This window comes from Onychostruthus taczanowskii, unplaced genomic scaffold (genome assembly GCF_017590055.1).
Source record: "Onychostruthus taczanowskii isolate IOZ18803 unplaced genomic scaffold, ASM1759005v1 scaffold45, whole genome shotgun sequence".
NCBI classification, from domain to species: Eukaryota; Metazoa; Chordata; class Aves; order Passeriformes; family Passeridae; genus Onychostruthus; species Onychostruthus taczanowskii.
In genome coordinates, this window is record NW_024502014.1 from 5,029,660 (window position 1) to 5,048,614 (window position 18,955).

At 37.2% G+C, this 18,955-nt stretch overlaps 1 protein-coding gene across 1 annotated transcript in view; it reads left to right on the forward strand.

Annotated features, from left to right (window-relative positions):
- Window positions 1–18,955, forward strand: part of CUL3 (cullin 3) — a 55,700-nt gene that overhangs the window by 19,832 nt on the left and 16,913 nt on the right. The window contains exons 3-7 of the mRNA XM_041414322.1: window positions 6,723–6,836; window positions 13,578–13,738; window positions 14,620–14,734; window positions 16,017–16,245; window positions 17,860–18,005. Of these exons, the coding sequence (XP_041270256.1) occupies window positions 6,723–6,836; window positions 13,578–13,738; window positions 14,620–14,734; window positions 16,017–16,245; window positions 17,860–18,005 (765 nt within the window). The remainder of the gene's footprint in view (window positions 1–6,722; window positions 6,837–13,577; window positions 13,739–14,619; window positions 14,735–16,016; window positions 16,246–17,859; window positions 18,006–18,955) is intronic.

Consider the following 18,955-nt stretch of genomic DNA (forward strand, 5'->3'; position numbering starts at 1 on the left):
AGTGGGAAAAGTTGGAAATCACTTTTTAGGACTCCAGATAATATTTCATGGCAATAGGATTCTAAGTCTATGGGAGGTGCCTGCCTTACTCCTCATGGTAACTTCCATAGCAGAGAGGTACCTGTCGACTTTGATCCCATATTCTGGCCATGGGCTCAGATGGAGTATCACATTTTTGTCCTGTTTTTACAAGATCAGAAAAGGAAAGTCAGAGACCATCATGTGTCTTGGATGATTATTTCTGGCTGAATTACAGAGAATCGATGGGAGATTTATGGCTAAATAATGCAGAATGCTTTGGGACTTTTTTGCGTGTTCCAACTGGAGTTACTGCTGTGGCAGAGAAATGTATTATTTCTTTTCTAAAATCCTAGTTTTTAAAGGAGTGGTCCAGATAAGTATAGTCTAAAACTGCTTTGAATGTGGGGCTTTTTTACTGTGTGCACCAGAGGAGACATCCTCTGAAGTGGTTAAATAATTTGCAGTTCTTTTCTATAATTGTAGCACATCTGTGACTCTCAAAAACTTCTGGTTTCATTATCTGTGCATTCATAATCTGTACTATTCACATAAAATGTGGCAAATGGCTGAGGCTTTTTTTGCCTTGTTCCTGTATATGTCTATGCATTTAATAAATTGTGATACTAAACTTTTATTATTCCTAGGCTTTAGTTTAGCCTGGTTTAATTTGATGGGTGTCTTTTTATCTTTGTTCCTAGGTATTCTGCCACTTATCTTAGTTCCTAGCTATTTTGCATATTAAAAATTATTCATTTGCAGAATTAATTATTCTGAGGTACTGATTGTGGCAGGCTGACAAAAGAGCAGAAGATTGTGAGTTTGTACTTTCAGTGCAGAGGCTGAGAGGACTGCACAGATAGCAGTGCAGAGAGGTGCCTTTCTGACACTTTATATTCCTGTTTCTGGTTCTTTAAATAAAATCTTCTCTTGTGACCAAATATTCTGATCTTTAATGTGATTAATCAAATTATATCCATGTGTGTGGATGATAAAAAGATGACCAAAGCTTTTTCAAATAAAAAGGTGAACTGAGGTTTAGTAGTTAATTGCTATAGAATTAAAAAGGCTAAATTATTCTGATGATCCCAGCCTGTAAAATAATCCAAGGAAAAGACTAAAAAAATGTGACTTATGCCAAAAATTTCTGAAAAATAACAAAAAACTTACAGAGGCTAAAAGCTACTGCTTGTCCCTTTTGAATATTTCCTTGGACACATTATGTTGAGGCATATATAGATGGAAGTATGGAAAAAATAATGCATTGTTTATCAAGAATAGGATCAGTTCCATAATGACATCTTCTGTTTGTGTCACTGGTACTTGTTGTAAGATAGATAAAAAAGAAGTTTTGTTTAACCTCACATTTTGTCATAGAAATTTTTGCAAAGTCTTTTATGTCTGCTGTCTCTTTGCAAGAGCAATTCTCTGGTAAATTTTAAGTAGCTAATGAATGATAAATGATCTCATCACAAGTCTTTGTAAAACTTCTATTCAGAGATTCAGTGGTGGATGCTAGAATTTAGAAGAGAGGGATTTTGCCAACTGAAATATTGTTCATTAAATTCTTTTGTAAAAATGGAAATGTTCACGGATGAAGAGATTTTACTGAAGAACTGTACTCAGTTCAGGGAGCACTGCTGAGGAGCCTACCCCAAATTTGAAATTGCAATAATCGTTGAGCCGTAACTGTCATTTGCTGCCCGCATCTCCAGGTTATCTTTTTAGAAAAAGCTGCATTCTTGTGATATTCCAGTCATGCTGGTTAATTAGGAATAGATGAAGAAACTAGGTAGAGGCAATGTATATGTTCAGTTGTTTTTACAAATAGTTCTAAAGCATGGAAAGCATTCCTTCATTTTTGGCAAGGCATGGTTAAGAGCTGTGTTTATGATTTATGCTCATTTAATTGCCAGGTGAAAGTTGTGCTTATTCAGCATTTTAATTAGCAATCAAACACTAATGAGAAGTATTTAACTTCTCAACAAGAAAGCAGCACAGTGCACTGGCTTGACAGCTTAATTGTAAATAAAATAATAGGTGCAGATATGATCAATACAAGGTGCATGCAAGCAAGTTATTACCAAGAATGCTTGCTTTTAGACTTGCAGACCCCAGTGGTTTGCAGTTCTAAATCACCCTGTTCTGGCTGTGGGATAGAGGCTGTGGTAAGCCAGGTACTCGGCATCACTGAGATGAGTCAGCTCTCTTGAGTTACCTTGTTTTTACTACAGGGTAAGAACATGCTAAAACTTGTCTTTACCCGTGTATTGACATCATTAGTTAAGTATGGTGTATTCAGAGCTATTTAAAAATACTGTTGAATTTTGAAAGTACTGAAACCTTTCATCTTAATTCAAGTATTTAATTCCTGTGCATCTGATACTTCACTAATTACTCCCTTTCTTGCCCATTCACAATCTTGTAGCCTAATGCGGACGCTCTTCCTTCACACTTCACAAGCCTAGTCTGTTATTACTTCACACAAATGTTAAGTGTTTTTAAAACACACAAAGCTTAGTTTACAACTCTCTAGATCATTTGATGATAAGCAACACCATTTGTGTTACAGTAAAAAAAAAAAGTTTACAGGATAATATTTTTAATGTTCATTTTATGCATAAGTCAGTGGGACCCAATAAGGTGCAATCCCAGAGTCCTGAGGGGAATTGATGTAGTGGACAAGCCACTTTCCATGATACTTGAGAAGTTGTGGCAGTCAGGTGAAGTTCCAGGGGACTGGGAAAGGGGAAACATTGTACCCATCTTTCAGAAGTGTAGAAAGGAGTACCCTGGGAACTCCAGCCTGTCAGCCTCACCTCTGTGTCTGGGAGTATCATGGAGCAGATCCTCCTAGGAGCTATGCTAAGGTACAGGGATGACAGGGAGATGATTTGGGACAGCCAGCACAGTTTCACCAAGGGTGAATCTTGCCTGGCCAACCCACTGGCCTTCTGTGAAGGAGTGACAGCATCAGTGAGCAAGGGAAGAGCTACAGATGTCACTTCTCTGGGTGTCTGTAAAGGTTTCAACATGGTCCCCTATAACCTTCTTGTGTCTAAATTGGAAAGAGATGGATTCAGTGAGTGGAGTTCAATGGAAAACTGGTTGGGTGGTCACACCTGTTGGTTGTGATCCATGGCTCAGAGTCCCGATGGCCATCGGTGACAAGTGGTGTCCCTCAGGGGTCTGTCCAGTACCTGCTGTTCCAGAGTACAGTACAGGCAGTGAGAGCGCCTCTGTTCAGGAGGGCACAGAGCTGCGCAGAGCATCAGTGGGGTGCTGGTGCAGATATAGGCTGAAAGAAGTGTGTCTACGCTGGGACTTAGACAGTTCTGTCTGGGGTCCTTTGCAAGCTTTAGAATTTGCTGTCTTAGTGTTGCAGAGAAAAGGGAGAGATGAGAGTGATCTCCGTCAGAGAGTTTGGAATTATTTCCATAACATCAATGAAATAGGGAGGAATGACACGAGAAGTTGTAGGAGGCAAATTACCTACTGAGCATTAGAGTGAGTCTGACTGGCAATGTATGAAGTTTTATCTGCCTTTTTATTGTCTTAATGATGTTTTCAGATGATCTTGAGCAAGTCTGCTATTTTATGGAGGGCAAACGGATGTGAGGGAATTGCTCGAAAGTACATAACTGTTCAGAATCCCCAGTATTCTTCAGTGTTTGTTTTTTCCTTTTAGCAGTTTTTATCCTTTTTGGGATAGCAGCCGCAGGGATGAACAGACATTTCTGGTAGTCAGTCCATTAACCTACTTGGGTTAATCTGAATCCTAAGATTTTAGAATACTATCTTTTAGACTACTTGGATTTTTCTAAAATAAACTCTATAATAAAAGTTCTGAGAGCTTGAGGCCTTGGTTCAGAAAGTGCTGTTCTGTACTGCTGCTCCCCTCAGCATGTTCTGGCTGTCCTTACAGTAGTGGAAGTTACATAATTGAACTATATGTGCTGCTGCATCAGGCCAGGCACTGTAAGATAGAAATAGTAGGCCATAAGTCTTCTTTATGTGCACTTAATCAAAAGTTATTTAAACGTATTGAAAGCTTATGCCAACAAACTACTCTTACTGGGGGAAGGTTTCTGTATTTCCTGAAGCTGTGTAGCCAGTAGAAAATACAGTCTGGCCTGAAATTATACACAAAATTTCATCCTTGTAACTATAAGAAGACCTTACATATATTACAAACTTGCTAATTTATTTTCAAGTACATCTGTATATGTACTTGAAAATAAATTAGTTCTATTTAAGCTGGCTTTCCCTGTAGTTTACTTCATAACTGCAAATACTGTTACAGAAATCACCACAAGCTCAGCTAATTTAAAGTAACATTCTGCTGATAAAAATCTTCGAGATTTGAAATGTTCTAAGGCTTTGGCAGAGTAGCAGCTGTGTCTCCTCTTTGTTAAAAGAGTGTGAGTATGCACATTTTTTCACTTCAGATTATTTATTCTACCAAAGTGGTGTGACTCTGCACCTTTGCATGGCTAAGATGTTTTGTGCATTATAGCAGTTTCTCTGTAGTATTGATGAATTAATGGTCCATACAAGGAATGTGTTGAACTCTTGCTAACTATGAAGTTGCTGTAAGTGATAATTTGCTTGGCAGTAGTTTGGTTGACGTTTGTGGCAGCTGAAAGAATGACTTTTTAAACCTCTTTTGCAGTTTCAAATAAACATTGAGAAGCTTCACTGGGAAACTTTGATGGTAGCTCTATTGTACAGCACCCATTTCTGAATTTCAAGCCCATTTCCAGAAATCCACGTGGCACACCATATGGAGCAGAGGTGCCACTATCGCAGAACGTGCCAGTGTCTGCTTGGAAGCAAGTTGTCACTGCTACCTGGTGGCAGGTGTCCACCCCCTTCTGTGTGACTTGGCACTGGCTGGCCCAGCAGGATTAGTGTGATGGATGTGGGATATGTGCAGTTATGAGGGCACGCTGCCTCTGTGTTGTCAAAGTAAAGGGTATCATAAAATGGATCAGTAACTACCCTTGGTTATTTGTGCTTGTAATCTAATCATGCTTTGGTAAATTTTATCAGTGTGGATGAACTACCAAATAATGTTTATAAAGCTTTTCCATACTGAACAAAGAAGTGAAAGAAACCATGCCATGTTAGTTTCTCTTGTTCTGGAAGATTCTGCATATTTTTCACAAGTATGTCTGCTGAAGTTTTTAGCGTGTATTTGTGTTTTGGCTAAAAACTACCTGGACTGGGTGACCAACAGAACACACATTTGGGAGACCAAAGGGTAAATGATGATCATGATCAGAAAGAACGATGTAGTTAAGCAGTGCTTATAACTGCGTATTATGTTTTCCAAAAGCAAGCAGGAGAGGCCTTGCTCAGGTGTGCAGAGTAGGTGTTTGAAGTTGTAAGAAAGCTTTGAACAACCCATGCATACCTGTATTGCCTAGATGCAGTAACAAGGTGAATATTACTGGGATAAGATTCCCCTCCTTCATCTTTCCCCTCTTCCTTCCTCCCTCTTCTTTCTCCTCCTTCCTCCCTCTCCTCTTCCTTCTCCTGCTCCTTCATTCCTCTCCTTTTCTCCTTCATCCCTCTCCTCCTTGAAACCATTGTGTTGGATGATGTTCCACAGTGTCTCCGGTTTGCTCTTCTGAGTTTGTGTGTGTACAGTAGTGTGGCAGGCAGAATTCTGTTACTCTGGTTTGGCCTAATAACTTCATAAAACTGGAATGATAGAATTAAGCTTGTCAGATGAGTGCATGAGATGTTGGTGCAGCTTGTGGCTGCCTGGCCATGTGTGTTTTGTTTTCCTGTTTGAATCTCTGTACTGAAATTGCACTGTCAGCCAGGTATCAGTCCAAATCAATGAATGTGAACATTGTTTGGTTACAACAGAGGGCAGAGTATATTTTGCATGTTATGTAAAAAGTCAATTCCCACATTTTATTAACTCTGGAACAATTTTTTTTTACATTCCCCCAGGTTTGACATGAGTTTCAAATTTGAGCACTGCAGTATATGCCTACTGAAAAAAATTAAAAAATGAAAAAGGATGGGCTTTTTTATTAGTAGGGAGAGTAGTGGCAAAGAGGCTTAAAATCTGAAGTTGATGAGACAGATTAACTTGCAAATTGCAAATACATTTGTGAAAAAACAATGATGCCTTCCTTTTTTTTCTATGAAGCCTTGTTGTTGGTATTAATGTAAGAGTATGATCTTTAGCAAGCAGTTGGTTCCTTTCAGAACTGTTGTTTGCTGTATCTTTATGCTATCTCAGCTTGTCTCTCTAAATGTCATCATGGCCAGTTTTCCATCTCTACTTGTTCCTGTTTGTAGCATTTACTGCTACTACCCAATGTTCTGAAATTACTTGTGATAGTAAAATTACCAGCAATTGAAACACTATAACACAGGAAATGAAAGCTATGAGGAGTCGTCAGAGACTATTTTTAACATTTGAAACTTCAGGAATTCCTTTGAAATTTAATACCCATGTTTATTTTGTTTCTCTTGTTGCTAGCATAATTTTTCTTACTTATTTTACCACAGAAGGGAAATATGAGGTAGGGATAGTCAGCACCCAGGAAAAGAAAGAACCTGTTTGCAAAATTCAGGTCCATGGAGGAGCAAGAATTCTTGTGCTGAAGATAAGTTTAAGATTTAAATGCTGCAGAAGAAACTGACTTGAGTTTATGTCAATATATCTTTTTTTTTCACTTCAGGTGCGAGAAGATGTGTTAAACTCCTTGAATAACAACTTTCTACAAACACTAAACCAAGCGTGGAATGATCATCAAACAGCAATGGTGATGATTAGAGACATCCTGATGTATATGGTTGGTATTCTGCTATTTCACACATTTAGCAGTGTAGTAAATTGTCCTCTTACCATGCTTACCAGTCTTCTTTCAAAGACTACTCTCTGTCCCTTGTTTTCAATTTTCTGTGTGCATGCAAGATTGCTACAGGTGTTTGACAAATTGTAATTGGATTCATGTTTTAGGTTATCTCATTATCACCTGAAAAATTGATCTAAAAATATTTGAACTTTGGAGTTCTTAAAAAATAAGCTAGTCAGACCCATTCTGGCAGATTATAGGTGTTAGTTCAGGTAGTGGTGTTTTCTTACTGTGGAAAGCACTATGGTGTGAAGCCTCCTGAAACTTCCAGTGTGGCTGTTCTTTAAGCTTTAGGATTCAAAGAGGATAACTTTGCTTAGGTACAGTGTGTGTCCTTGAATGTTAAATTGTAGTTGGATCCTTTGCTGTTCATGAAGAACTTGTGTAGAAGATTAAGCAGTGTACATAGAATGTGATTTTTGGTTGCATGCTTGCCATTTCTCACCTATAGCCAACAGAAAAGACTTTTTTTTTTTTTTAAGAGAGAGGGCCTAACATTTTTGTGTCTGGATTGTGTTATGCTTTAGGTAGTTAGCAAGTACTAAAATTCCCATAATATTGGGGATGTTTTAGGATGCAAGAGAGTATTTTTGCTTAGCTTCTAGACAAAGGTTTTGACTTCAAAAGGAAGTGTTGAGACGCTGTGTTTGTGTAATTTTTTTTTCCCTCCAAAGTATCCTAAATATAATAATTGATGTAGTACTTGACAGTGAAGGACAGACAATAATGAACTTTTTTGGTCCAAAAAGCAGATTAACTGGAATTGTACTCTATCTGCTAAACAACAGGAGTTAAGATCTTGTCTTGTAGCTGTTAAAGATCTCATGCTGTGACATTGACCGTGTTTATATTAGCTGTGAAGTCCTCTTTGGTCAATAAGCTACTACAAGTTAAAGAATTTGAAGTAATTACAGAATCACAAACAATTTTTTAACTGGTTTACTGGCCTTCATGTTGGAGGAGTTGGTTTGTTTCAGAAGGGAAAAGACCACATATCAAAAAATAGGGTGCTGGATAACATGCCATCAGTGACACTGAATGATTTGTGTGCCAAAAGGAAGGTGGACAGATTGTTTTGAAGATGTACTGTCCTTGCTGTGAGAGATCCTGGACTCCCTAATCTGTTTGTGAAGGACAAATACAAATCAATTGCTGTTAGCTGCATCTAGGCATGTTCAAGAATATTTAATGATTAGATTAATCTACCAAAGGTAGTAGTAAATTTTCAGAAAGGTTAAAAGATGGAATCCAGAGCTTTCTAGGGGAGCACTGTTGCATTTCAGCCCAATATTATATATTATTTCAGCACAGGAGGTACTGAATGATCCAAACTAATGGATAATGCAGTGTTATCTGCTGCTCTTAAAATCAATAAATTTCTGATCTTTCAAACAGTGGCAGAGAAAACTGGCTTATAAGCTTTCCTTGTTTTAGTGGCTTGACCAGTATATTAAAGGCCAAAACCTTTTCTCTTCGAGGAAGGGTTGCCTGCTTCAGTTACCATTCCTGGGGGAGCAGGAGAGCTGTTTCCTGAGTATTATTTGCAGTCAGAAGAGCAATGCCTTGACTTTGTTTTGATGCCTGAGAGTGCTGTTCAAACATCCAGCTAGCCTTCTCTTTTCCGCCAAGGTTCCAGGAGAAGGAAAGCTGCAGCATTCCTTGAAGTGTAAATTGACCTTCATTGGCTGTCTTTTAGATTGAGAGCAGAATAATAAATAAGCTTGAATCCTCTGGACTATGTAGCTTTCTGTGTGCTGTTTGACAGTTGCTAATTATTTCAAGTGGGTGTTCAGTTGAGCCCTCTGCTTGACTAATTATATGACTCCCACAGATTTTTTTTTCCCTTGCACCACAGAAACAGAAAAAAACCATCCACAATATAATATATTTATAGCATAATAATAATTAAAAAAATCTTTCAAAATTCTTATATAAACTTAGGGACACTGATGTTTGTTTGTTAAAACTATGTAATGTAATATGGAGTTTATAGTTATAATTTTAATTTTTATTAAGTAGAACTGTCTAGTGTGAAGGTCTAATACAATGGGCAGTCTCCCTCCTTTGACTTGGAGGGACATAAGACAAATTGTCAGTAATACATATTTTGATTACAAATTAAAAAATAATCAATGATTTAAAACAGGACTACTTTGAAAGATTTGCAGTTTCACCTTTGTCACTGGGATGTCCTCTTGAGTCAGATGTAATTTTCTTCATTCACAAAAGACTAAGTATTGAACATGTGTTCATTCAAAAAGTTTGGGAAAGCTGCCAGTGCCACAGAATTATAAAGCACCTGTGAAAGTTCAGACTTGACTGCTTTTCAAAGAAACAATTTTCAAGAATTTTATAAAGTAAAGAATGATTTGTCCGTCCTTTCTGATGCTGAGTCTGACTGACATGTAGGTTTATAATGATATGCTTTTTCAGAAATAATTTATACACTTCTATTCAAGCAAATCTACTATAACTGACATTAAAAATATTTTATCTAAAAAAAGCACCGAACACTGTATAACCTGTGTCACCAGGCATTGTAAATTAATATGCTTGTGTTCTAGCAGAAGTATCTGCAATTATCTTGTGTTTGTAAGTAAAGCATGACCCAATCCTTCTCTTGTTTTGTAGGCCATCTCGATTACACATCAGTTTCAGGAAATGTACCTATTGCCCAACAGGCCACACTGTGACATCAGTGAAAGTAAAACATTTAATACCCACTTGAATTCTGGTCTTATTCTCTTGAATTCCTGCTTCAGCCTAGTGATTTTACATCTTGAACATCTTAAACTAAATTGTATCTGTTTTAATGCCACATTTTTTTTCCAACTTTGTTTCACCCATTAGCTGCCATTTGATTTAAGTCAAAACAAACACCTTTCCAACCCACCTTAATTTATTTCCTCTGTTTAATTTTTTCTGTTTTTAAAATAAAAATCAATACAAATCTTTTTTAGTAAATCTTGGTAATTTTTAGGAAGGCATGTGTTTTGTACAGTGGGGTTTGTGCATTGTCATGCTTAATGACTGGAACACTTGCTCTTTGAGGTTATGGCAGGATTTCATTGTTCATGCAGAACATCCTCCAGAAAACACTCTTGAGTTTGCCTTATAGTTATGTTTTTAAAAACGTGTATTGCCTTGTCTCTTGTGATAGCTCTCTAATAGAAGTCTGTTGCTTTCATTTCTGTTGCAGGTGTAGTATGAGGTTTTTGCAATCTTTTGCACTTACTGTGCAAGGTTTGTCTTGATTATTTTGAGACATTCCAGGTTCCCTGACTGAATTTCCAGTTTATGTAGTTCCACTGGATTTTGTTTGATACAGCACGAGCTCTCTTCCTTTTTACATGTTTAGGCTGCAGTAATTGGTGCCAGAGTAGATGTAATACACTGGAAATTGTGTCACGTCTGTGACAAGCAGTGAGGTGCTGAAGCAGTCATGTAGTCATGTGCTAAGCAGCATTGCTGAGTCTAGTCAGGTACTAAGGCAGGTTGAAGTACTGAAGTTCATTTGACATATCTGAAATTCAGCCTCACAGTGGTGGTGCAGGTAAACATACCTACAGTGGGCTTTGTTTAGCTCCTGTATGGAATGGGAGCAATGGAGGTGGAGTTCTTTGGGCTTTTCTCCAAGCAGTGTGGATGTGTGTATTCTTAGAATGTCGAATGGAAACTGGGTTAAATGGATTCTGTGGTGTCTCTATTACTTGTGCTTGCTAAATTTACAGCAATTTCAGGTATGCAAGTGCAGCAGTCACACCCCTGGCTGCCTTACAGGCCTATGGGTAGTGCCAGTTACACACTGTCGAAGTGAACAATTGCTCCTGCAAATACAGCTGTGGATTTTTCAGAAGGCAGAGCATTCCCTTCTCATCTGTGCTGTGCACAAAGCTGGTGTCTTTTTTTTTTTAGGCCAGCACTGACAGGTTGGATATGTGAGTTTTGACAAATGACTCTCATTGTCCATGGCTTACACACTGGATAATAGAGAGAAGTGTTGTTTTTATTTCCAGAGCTGGGATCAAAGACACTGTATACACAAGGGTGTCTGAAGGCTGCTGCATCATCCAGGTAGTGCATCCATGCAGAGATGGCTAAAATGTGGCTACTGGTACCTTACAGTAGGTGACTTCAGAATTATTCTGGAGTGTCAGCAGAATTGTAATTCATCAATAATTGCTGCCTGAAACTCCATCCTTGTCTCCTGAAAGTTATTCCTACCTTTAAGCACCCACTGCTTCTCCCCTTGGGAAGTGATTTCTGTTCAGTAGTGTGTAGCCTTGTCAGTCAAACCTGTTCCCAAATGGGGCTCTCTGTGATTTTCTTTTTTAGACTGGGAGAGCTTCCAGCAAATGTGATCTGTTGCCAAGGGTGAGCAAATCAGCAGGATCAGAAATGTTAATGTTGCTGCTCTGGTTTGGGTATTGTTGAGAGGTCTGGCTTACTACAGAGGCTGCTGATAAACTGAGAGGAGTTACTCTTTCACAATGGCAGTGTTCAGCAGTGCCACAACAGAAGCTATGCAGATGAGTCATGGCCATGGCTTTAATCCTTTTAGATCCCCTGCTGCCTGTGCTTCAGAGCCCTGAATATTTTTTGAAATAATAATTATGTTCTTTTCTCTTCAAGTTATAGTATTAGACACTACAATTTAATTTGCTCTTTCATCTCTTGTTGAAAATGTATTAAGCTTGTTTTGCTTGAGAATCACGTTTACTTCTTTTCTTGATGTAAGTGTGTAAATAAGGAAGTGAAATAAACAATCCTGTTTCTAAAAACAGAAAATCAAAAGTAACCTATTCCAAAGACTTAGCCCACCACACATCTCTGAACTGACTTCATTAGAGCAATTAGTAAATGTTGTGGTTTGAGACATTTGAGCTTGCTTCAGGAGCCACAGAGGGGGCATATCTGACATGTTCCCACCTTGTTTTTTCATTTAATTTAAGGGCTGCCTGTCTGAAGGCAGAGAGTGGGAAATCACACATTAATTGCTGAACCCAGTGTTTTGCTTTCCTTTGGTCACCAAGTGGCAATCTGGCATATAATTAGTCTAGGAATAATTTTTCCATGTGAATGCAGGTGCTAAATGCTGGGCTGTCTGTTCCTTTTTTTTTTTTTTTTTTTTTTTTTTTGAAATTGTGGAATGTATGTAAACTTGCAATTTTGGAATATTTTTCCATAGTCTGAAGCATAACATTTGTTCTTTTAATGGTTTCATTTTCCAGGTGTTTGAGTAGCTTTACTCTTTAATTCTGTGTGTGATAAAGCACTTAATAAGGTAGTGGTGGAACCAGTGGAGAAGCTAATCTTTATACTCAATTTCATCAATTAACCATCATCCTTTATAGAATTTGATTATTTTTCAGTATTATTGTTTTGTTATAGCTATATACATTCTTACAAAACCTCATCCTAGTCAGATTTGTGAGTGGGTACACCTAGGTTTTTCTAATGTCATTGTCCTGATGCTTAAATGGTAGCAAAGTATTTTTAGTAATTGCCCAAAGTATTATATTAGAGGAATGGATTATGCCCTGACAGAAATTAACAAAAATAATGATTGCTCGTCTCAGAAAGGGGTTGTAAAAACTCACCGTTTTTCTAATACTGTTTTAAGTGGTCTGACTCAGTAATGGTTATTAATCAAATACATGCATCTTCTGTCTGCTACTGACTTCATTAATAGATTCCTTTTTTCAGAGTTAAGTTGGGAGAGAGGAATAGGAAAGAAGAGACAAATTTTTGGGGCATTTCTTTGGGTAGCAGTAAGAGACTCGGGGTCTGCTTAGCACTCTCAGTCAAATCTGTACGATGGATTTTGGGCTATGCAGTCTTAAAAATGCTGATCTGAGGATCGGTGTTGGTTTTTAAATGTAGGTGCATAAAAAATATGTAGTTGAGGAGCTTGATCCTTCCCATGGACAGAGATTATATTGGGAGGTAGAATTTAAACATGGAAATGTAAAAAATATTTTCTTCTCTCCCTCTTCTTTTTTTGGGGAGCAGGTGGTGTATGGGTGAGATTATAATGAAACATAACAAAATTCTGAAATATTTCTCAAGTGGAATGAAAGTGAATTTGGGGAGGGTGGAGGAAGGGATGTCTACAGAAGTCTTATGTACAATTTTGCAGTACTAATCCATAAAGATTTTGATTGTAACTCTTCTTGTTTTGGCTCTATATTTGCTGCTGATGCTATTTCAGGAAATTTCACTGAATATTGGATATCTTTTGACTAAAAGGAGTGGTAGGAAGATACACTGGGAGGGGAGGGGGAAGTTAAATAGTTTTTCTTTAGGATCAGAAAGAGATGGAAGATTAGAGTAGGTAAATAAAACCTCTTGCAAATAGTGCTATGCATTTTGTCAGTGCTTGGAGACTCCTCTGCACCCAGACGAAAAAGTGGGAAGGCTATAGATCTGCTATGGCATGCTTTAGTCATAAATGCTGTGCTTATACTCCTAAGCCAAATAGAAATCCAAGTGTAAATGCAGTTTTGGAAGATGGGACTGATTATGAATTTTGAAGGGTATACATTATTTATTTCTGTTAAGCGAAAAAATATATTTGGTCATATTTCCACTGTAGAGAAGGGGTTAATCTCTTGTATTTTTGAATAGCATTGATGCAATGAATTCACAATTTTATTGCTGTTCATGCCCTTTCTGTAGGACCGAGTGTATGTGCAACAGAACAACGTGGAGAATGTCTACAACTTGGGCCTGATCATTTTTCGAGATCAGGTCGTACGTTATGGCTGCATCAGGGATCACCTGAGGCAAACTCTGCTGGATATGATTGCAAGAGAGAGGAAAGGAGAAGTTGTAGACAGGTAAGATGTTTGTAAGTGAAGTCTTTTGTTGTAAATAATAGCTGTCTGTTTTTAAAGAGTGACTCAAGAACATATACAAATAATTCATTATTTAAGATCACATTTGTGACTAAAATTTTTTCATATTCTGGAGTAGCGTATTTCTTTGTGTATTATATTTTAGTAATGGTAAACAGGGTAGCTTGTTAATATAATTTTCAATACTTACCTTGCTACTATGCCTGCATTTCTGTGACTAAGATTGCCCAACATGCAATTCAGGAAAAGAAAAGACTCCCCAGCTACAGCTGTGTATTGTCCCCTGCTGCCAGAAAGTGGAATCTTTTTCTAGATGCAGTTCTTTTGTTTTCATTAACTTGCTGATGTATTTGAATTTTGATGGCATTTATTTTGTGTTCAGCTGGGTTTTTTTCATTTCTTTAGATTTTTGTGTGGTTGTTTTTTTTTTTTAAACAGCCAGCCATCCAAAAACCTCAAACTTTGCATAGCAACTTCCACATGTGCAGTTGTTTTGAAGTTGCAGTTGTTCAGTTTTGACCTATATGTACAGTTTTCTTTGAAGTACTATTTTGGGTTAATTTCTTATATATTAATATATATTCTTCATAATTTTATGACTTAGTAGAACTTGAGCTGTTTGTCCCTGTCATTGTATTTAAAATACTTAGTCAACATTGTCAGCTCTTTAGTTTTGAACAAAACCAAACAACCTTGCTCTTGTAGTGTTCTTGAAAATGTCATGTCCTGAGCAGATTAGAATGGACTTTATATTACTACATTTTATTAAAGTTAATATTGTCTTATGAGCTGTTATTCTGCTGTGTACTCTGTCTTACAACCACGTAGATTTCTCAAGTTGTTAACAACTTACTTTTTGGCAGAGGCGCAATAAGAAATGCTTGCCAGATGTTAATGATTCTAGGTCTTGAAGGAAGGTCAGTCTATGAAGAAGACTTTGAGGCTCCATTTTTGGAGATGTCTGCAGAATTTTTTCAGGTACAGCAATATTCTATTACCATATTTGGAATGCTGTTATAACTCTCAGGTCCCTGAACTGTCAGATTTGGTGGTACTTTGCATACTTGCTGCTTTTTTGACGACTATGTCCATCTCCATTAAATGAAATTGGAAAAATAGTCACTAACTTTGCAGGGAAAAGTAACAAAGATTTTACAGAATTAGCATAATTTGAATGTAGTTTTGAGCTGTGGGTGCCAATGACATGTACAGTAATCATCATGCTTATTATGTGCCTCCTTTAGGTTATTTCACGTAACTTAGTCTATATCTGCTTTGCCTCCACAGTCTTTTTGAAATGCCACTAGCATGAAAGGTTCAAACTGTTTCAGGCTTGGAAACCTGTCAAACTGCCTTTGAGGAAACTTTGATACCTTCATAGTTTCCACATCTGTGAGGGTTTTTTGTGGTAAAATAAACCAAGTCAAGGAACTAAGCATAATCCCAGTGGCTCTCCAGTTGTTGATCAACCACCAAATAACACATTCCAAATATTTTCACGGGGCTTTCTTTTGTGAGATACTTGGAGGAGGAAAGCCAGTTAAGTGCTTGTTGAGTGTAATCATGATCATCTATTGCTGGAAATTGACAGAAATTTTAAAATCATGTTAAAAATACCTAGATAAGGTAATTTGTGAGTCTCCCATTTCTTATGCAAGATCAGTTGTCATATGCTCTGAGCTCCTTACTTCCTTGAAAAGCAGAAGCATATGTTGCACAGCCATTTAAATGTCAGTGTTCTGGTTTTTATTAATGCTTATGTAAAATTAAGAAAAATAATTACTTTCATTTAAGTTCTATTACTTAGCTTTGCCTGAAAAATAAGACATCTTTTCTCCCAAGACTGCTGACCAATATGAATAAAACCAATTTCACATGAAATAATGTACTCAGTGTTGTCACTAATAAGAATAAGGAGAACTACCATAAACTGGTATTTGGAAGGAATTTTTGATCCTTCCCTTTCCCCATCTTTGTTTTCTTTGAACCTGTGGCTAAAACTGTAGTTGGTAACTGGAAACTGAAGTTGGCTTGGGTTATTTTACTATGAAAAATACATTGTTTATATTGCATATACCCCCTTATTAACACATTTAGTGTAATAGAACCTTTATTTTGTGTTAGGTGTGTGTGTGAATCTTGGATGTGTTGGACGTGCTGTGTTTGATTTGAACAAACATTACTTACAAATGCTGCTCTGACATGTTTTCTTTCTACCCTTTATAAAAAAGTCTAAAGTATTCATTTGTGTTAATTGCAGATGGAAAGTCAGAAATTTTTAGCTGAAAACAGTGCTTCTGTATATATAAAGAAAGTAGAAGCTAGAATTAATGAAGAAATAGAGCGGGTGATGCATTGTCTGGATAAATCAACAGAAGAACCCATTGTGAAAGTTGTTGAGAGGGAGCTTATTTCCAAGCATATGAAAACTATAGTGGAAATGGAGAACTCTGGGCTGGTTCATATGCTGAAGAATGGGAAGACAGAAGGTAAGACTGCATCATTTGTGAGACACAAATGCTTCTGATACTGCTTATTGTTTTTAAACATGGGATAAGTCAAGCTTAACATCTGTGTTTCTGTGTAATTGTGGAAACATTTAATAACTGTTTCACAAACATCTGAGAATATTCAGTGACTACTAGATGGCTCTTAAAACAGAGCCCATACACTTAACTTGTTTCTGTTTAGTACCAGATACAGGTAGTTTTTTGGTAAACCAAGTATCTCATAAGAAAAGTATAAATCTGTTGTAGTGGTTTTTGTCACCAGTTGACCATGAGCCATTTTATTTTATTATTTCCATTCCTCTAATATGTATTTGTGAAAATGCATCACATTTTTTTGGCCCACAGGCAGTTATTTAAAAAGTACTTGTGTGAAAGACTTAAACAGAAGCATTGCAGGACCAATTCTTGAGGTGGGAGCATTGCTGCAGAAATGAGTTGGCTCTTATTTTAAGGATAAGAAGCAGCTTATTGAAGTGGCTGCAACAGAAGGGCTTGGCTTGATTTGCTTTTCCCTAATAGAGGTTAATGTGGGACAAAGTGACTGAATGAAAGTTATTATGGAAATAGAACCTAAGTTTCTGAAGCAGCATAACGAAGAGAGGGATTGTAGTATCTATATTTAGAAATCAGTGCTCACACTAAAGCCATGAGAATGGGGAGCAGCTTTGCTGCTTAGATTAATGGCCTTTGTTCATTAAAGCAGCTTCACAATTACTAGGTGATAGAGCACAAAGTGAGCACATTTCCTAGCTGTAAAAAAGAATTACTCTGTTGAAAAAGGAAGTGATAATACTATACTTAACACTTTCTTCTTTAATGTCCAGTTTAGATAACCTTCAGGCTGAGGGTGCAAGGGTATTGAAGGGTATTCATAAAATACAGGAATTTGTTTAACTTTTATAGGCCTTGGTTTGATTCAGTTAACTAGTAGAGTGGAAATGCTGCTTTGTGAAGATGAGGTTTTTTTTCACAAAGATACAAGGATGGATTGTTCTTTTGGAAAGCAATGTTTGGCCTGAGCCACTTCTCATTATTTTAGGTGGATGAAACGTAGTTGTGTAAACGTGTATGACTGGCTTTAAGAGAAATATAAATTAAACTCTTAAGTTTTTACCAGTTTTTGCTTTTAATACAGAAACAAGCATCTCATTAGTGCTGTCCTATTTGGCTTAACTTTCTTTCAAAAAAAAGTTTGATGCAATGCTTGATTTTGGGAATGATAATCTTGGAAGCTACTTTGTTAAATACTGCTGGAAAGCATAATCTTGCTGAAGGTCTAATAGGTTCACTATCCTTTAGAATTAGCATAATCTTTTGCTGGCCTGGAGGTCAGCACTGACAGGTTCCCTGCTACAGACAACCTAGAATAGTTGAATACAGTCTTTGCATTTCATTTTGATGCTGCTGTAGTCAGCATCTTGTCAGGGCTAAAGGAAAGAGGAGATCAGGCGAGTCTGGTGCCGGAGCTGTTACAGGATGCTTTCTGTGGCTCAAGAGGCTGAGCTCAACTGGCAGCTTTAGCTCTGAGATGAATGAGTTACAGAAGTGTAACCCACTGAGGTGTCCTGCATAATCTCTCATTCTTGCTTGCAGACCTTGCCTGCATGTACAAGTTGTTCAGCCGTGTGCCAAATGGTCTGAAGACAATGTGTGAGTGCATGAGCTCATACCTGAGAGAGCAAGGCAAAGCACTGGTTTCTGAAGAGGGAGAAGGAAAGAATCCAGTTGACTACATTCAGGTAGTTAAATACTTTACTTCCTCTTCTTTCCCACATTCTCCACATTAGCAGTTCACCATATAAACAATTTATGAGGTATACCTTAGTATTGATTCAAAAGGGGTTCTTATTAATAAGCTAAATTTATAAATGTTTTTTAGTGTCCCTTCTCTGAATCTTCAGACACGTTTAGAACTCTTGCTGAAATTGGTTGGAAAGCACATACTAAGTTTTTGGGTTTTTAGTATTTGCTTTTAATAAACAACTTCTTCAGCCTAATATCTAACTGCTGGGAACTTCTTAAATTTCCCCTAAATTCTGTGTCTCCAGAGTTGTATGTCTGCTGACAAATAGCTTTATAGTGTCCACTTTGTTTAATTTTATGTAATGTTAGCTATCAGTGTTTATTGAGGCAAAAATCACATGGCAATAATTCATGGCAAGCTTAGCTGTGACTGAGAGGTGAATGTGTTTATCAGTCATAACAAATTACTCATTCCATTCTCTGTCTCCATAAGAAACAGAACAGTTCTGCGTGTTAAAAAATGAGTGTTCTTTCTTGTTCTCTCCCACTAAGTAATGTGTGCCATTAATTTATCAAGATCGCAAAATATGCTTCAGAACTATTTGTCATCCTTTTCCATCGTCTCTGAGAAAATGGTTTGAAATTTGCATATAAAACCTTTAGAGTTCATTAAACATTAAAGCTGTGTTTCTATAGCTGGAAGATGTTTTATATTTATTGTGAAAGTGTGTATTCATTAAACATTGCATTTTTTTAAAAAGTGTGGTCCAAGTCCTTGTCTGTTCTTCATGGGAAACATTCAATGTGTGTCTGTCAATCTCTGCTGTTTTGTTTGAAGACAGTAACTGCTAGAACTGGTTACTCTTTGAAGAAGCCATTTGAGTATAAAAACATTTTTGATTGGATTATTAATTTTCTGGCAGTGCTGAAGCAAACTTCTTACTGG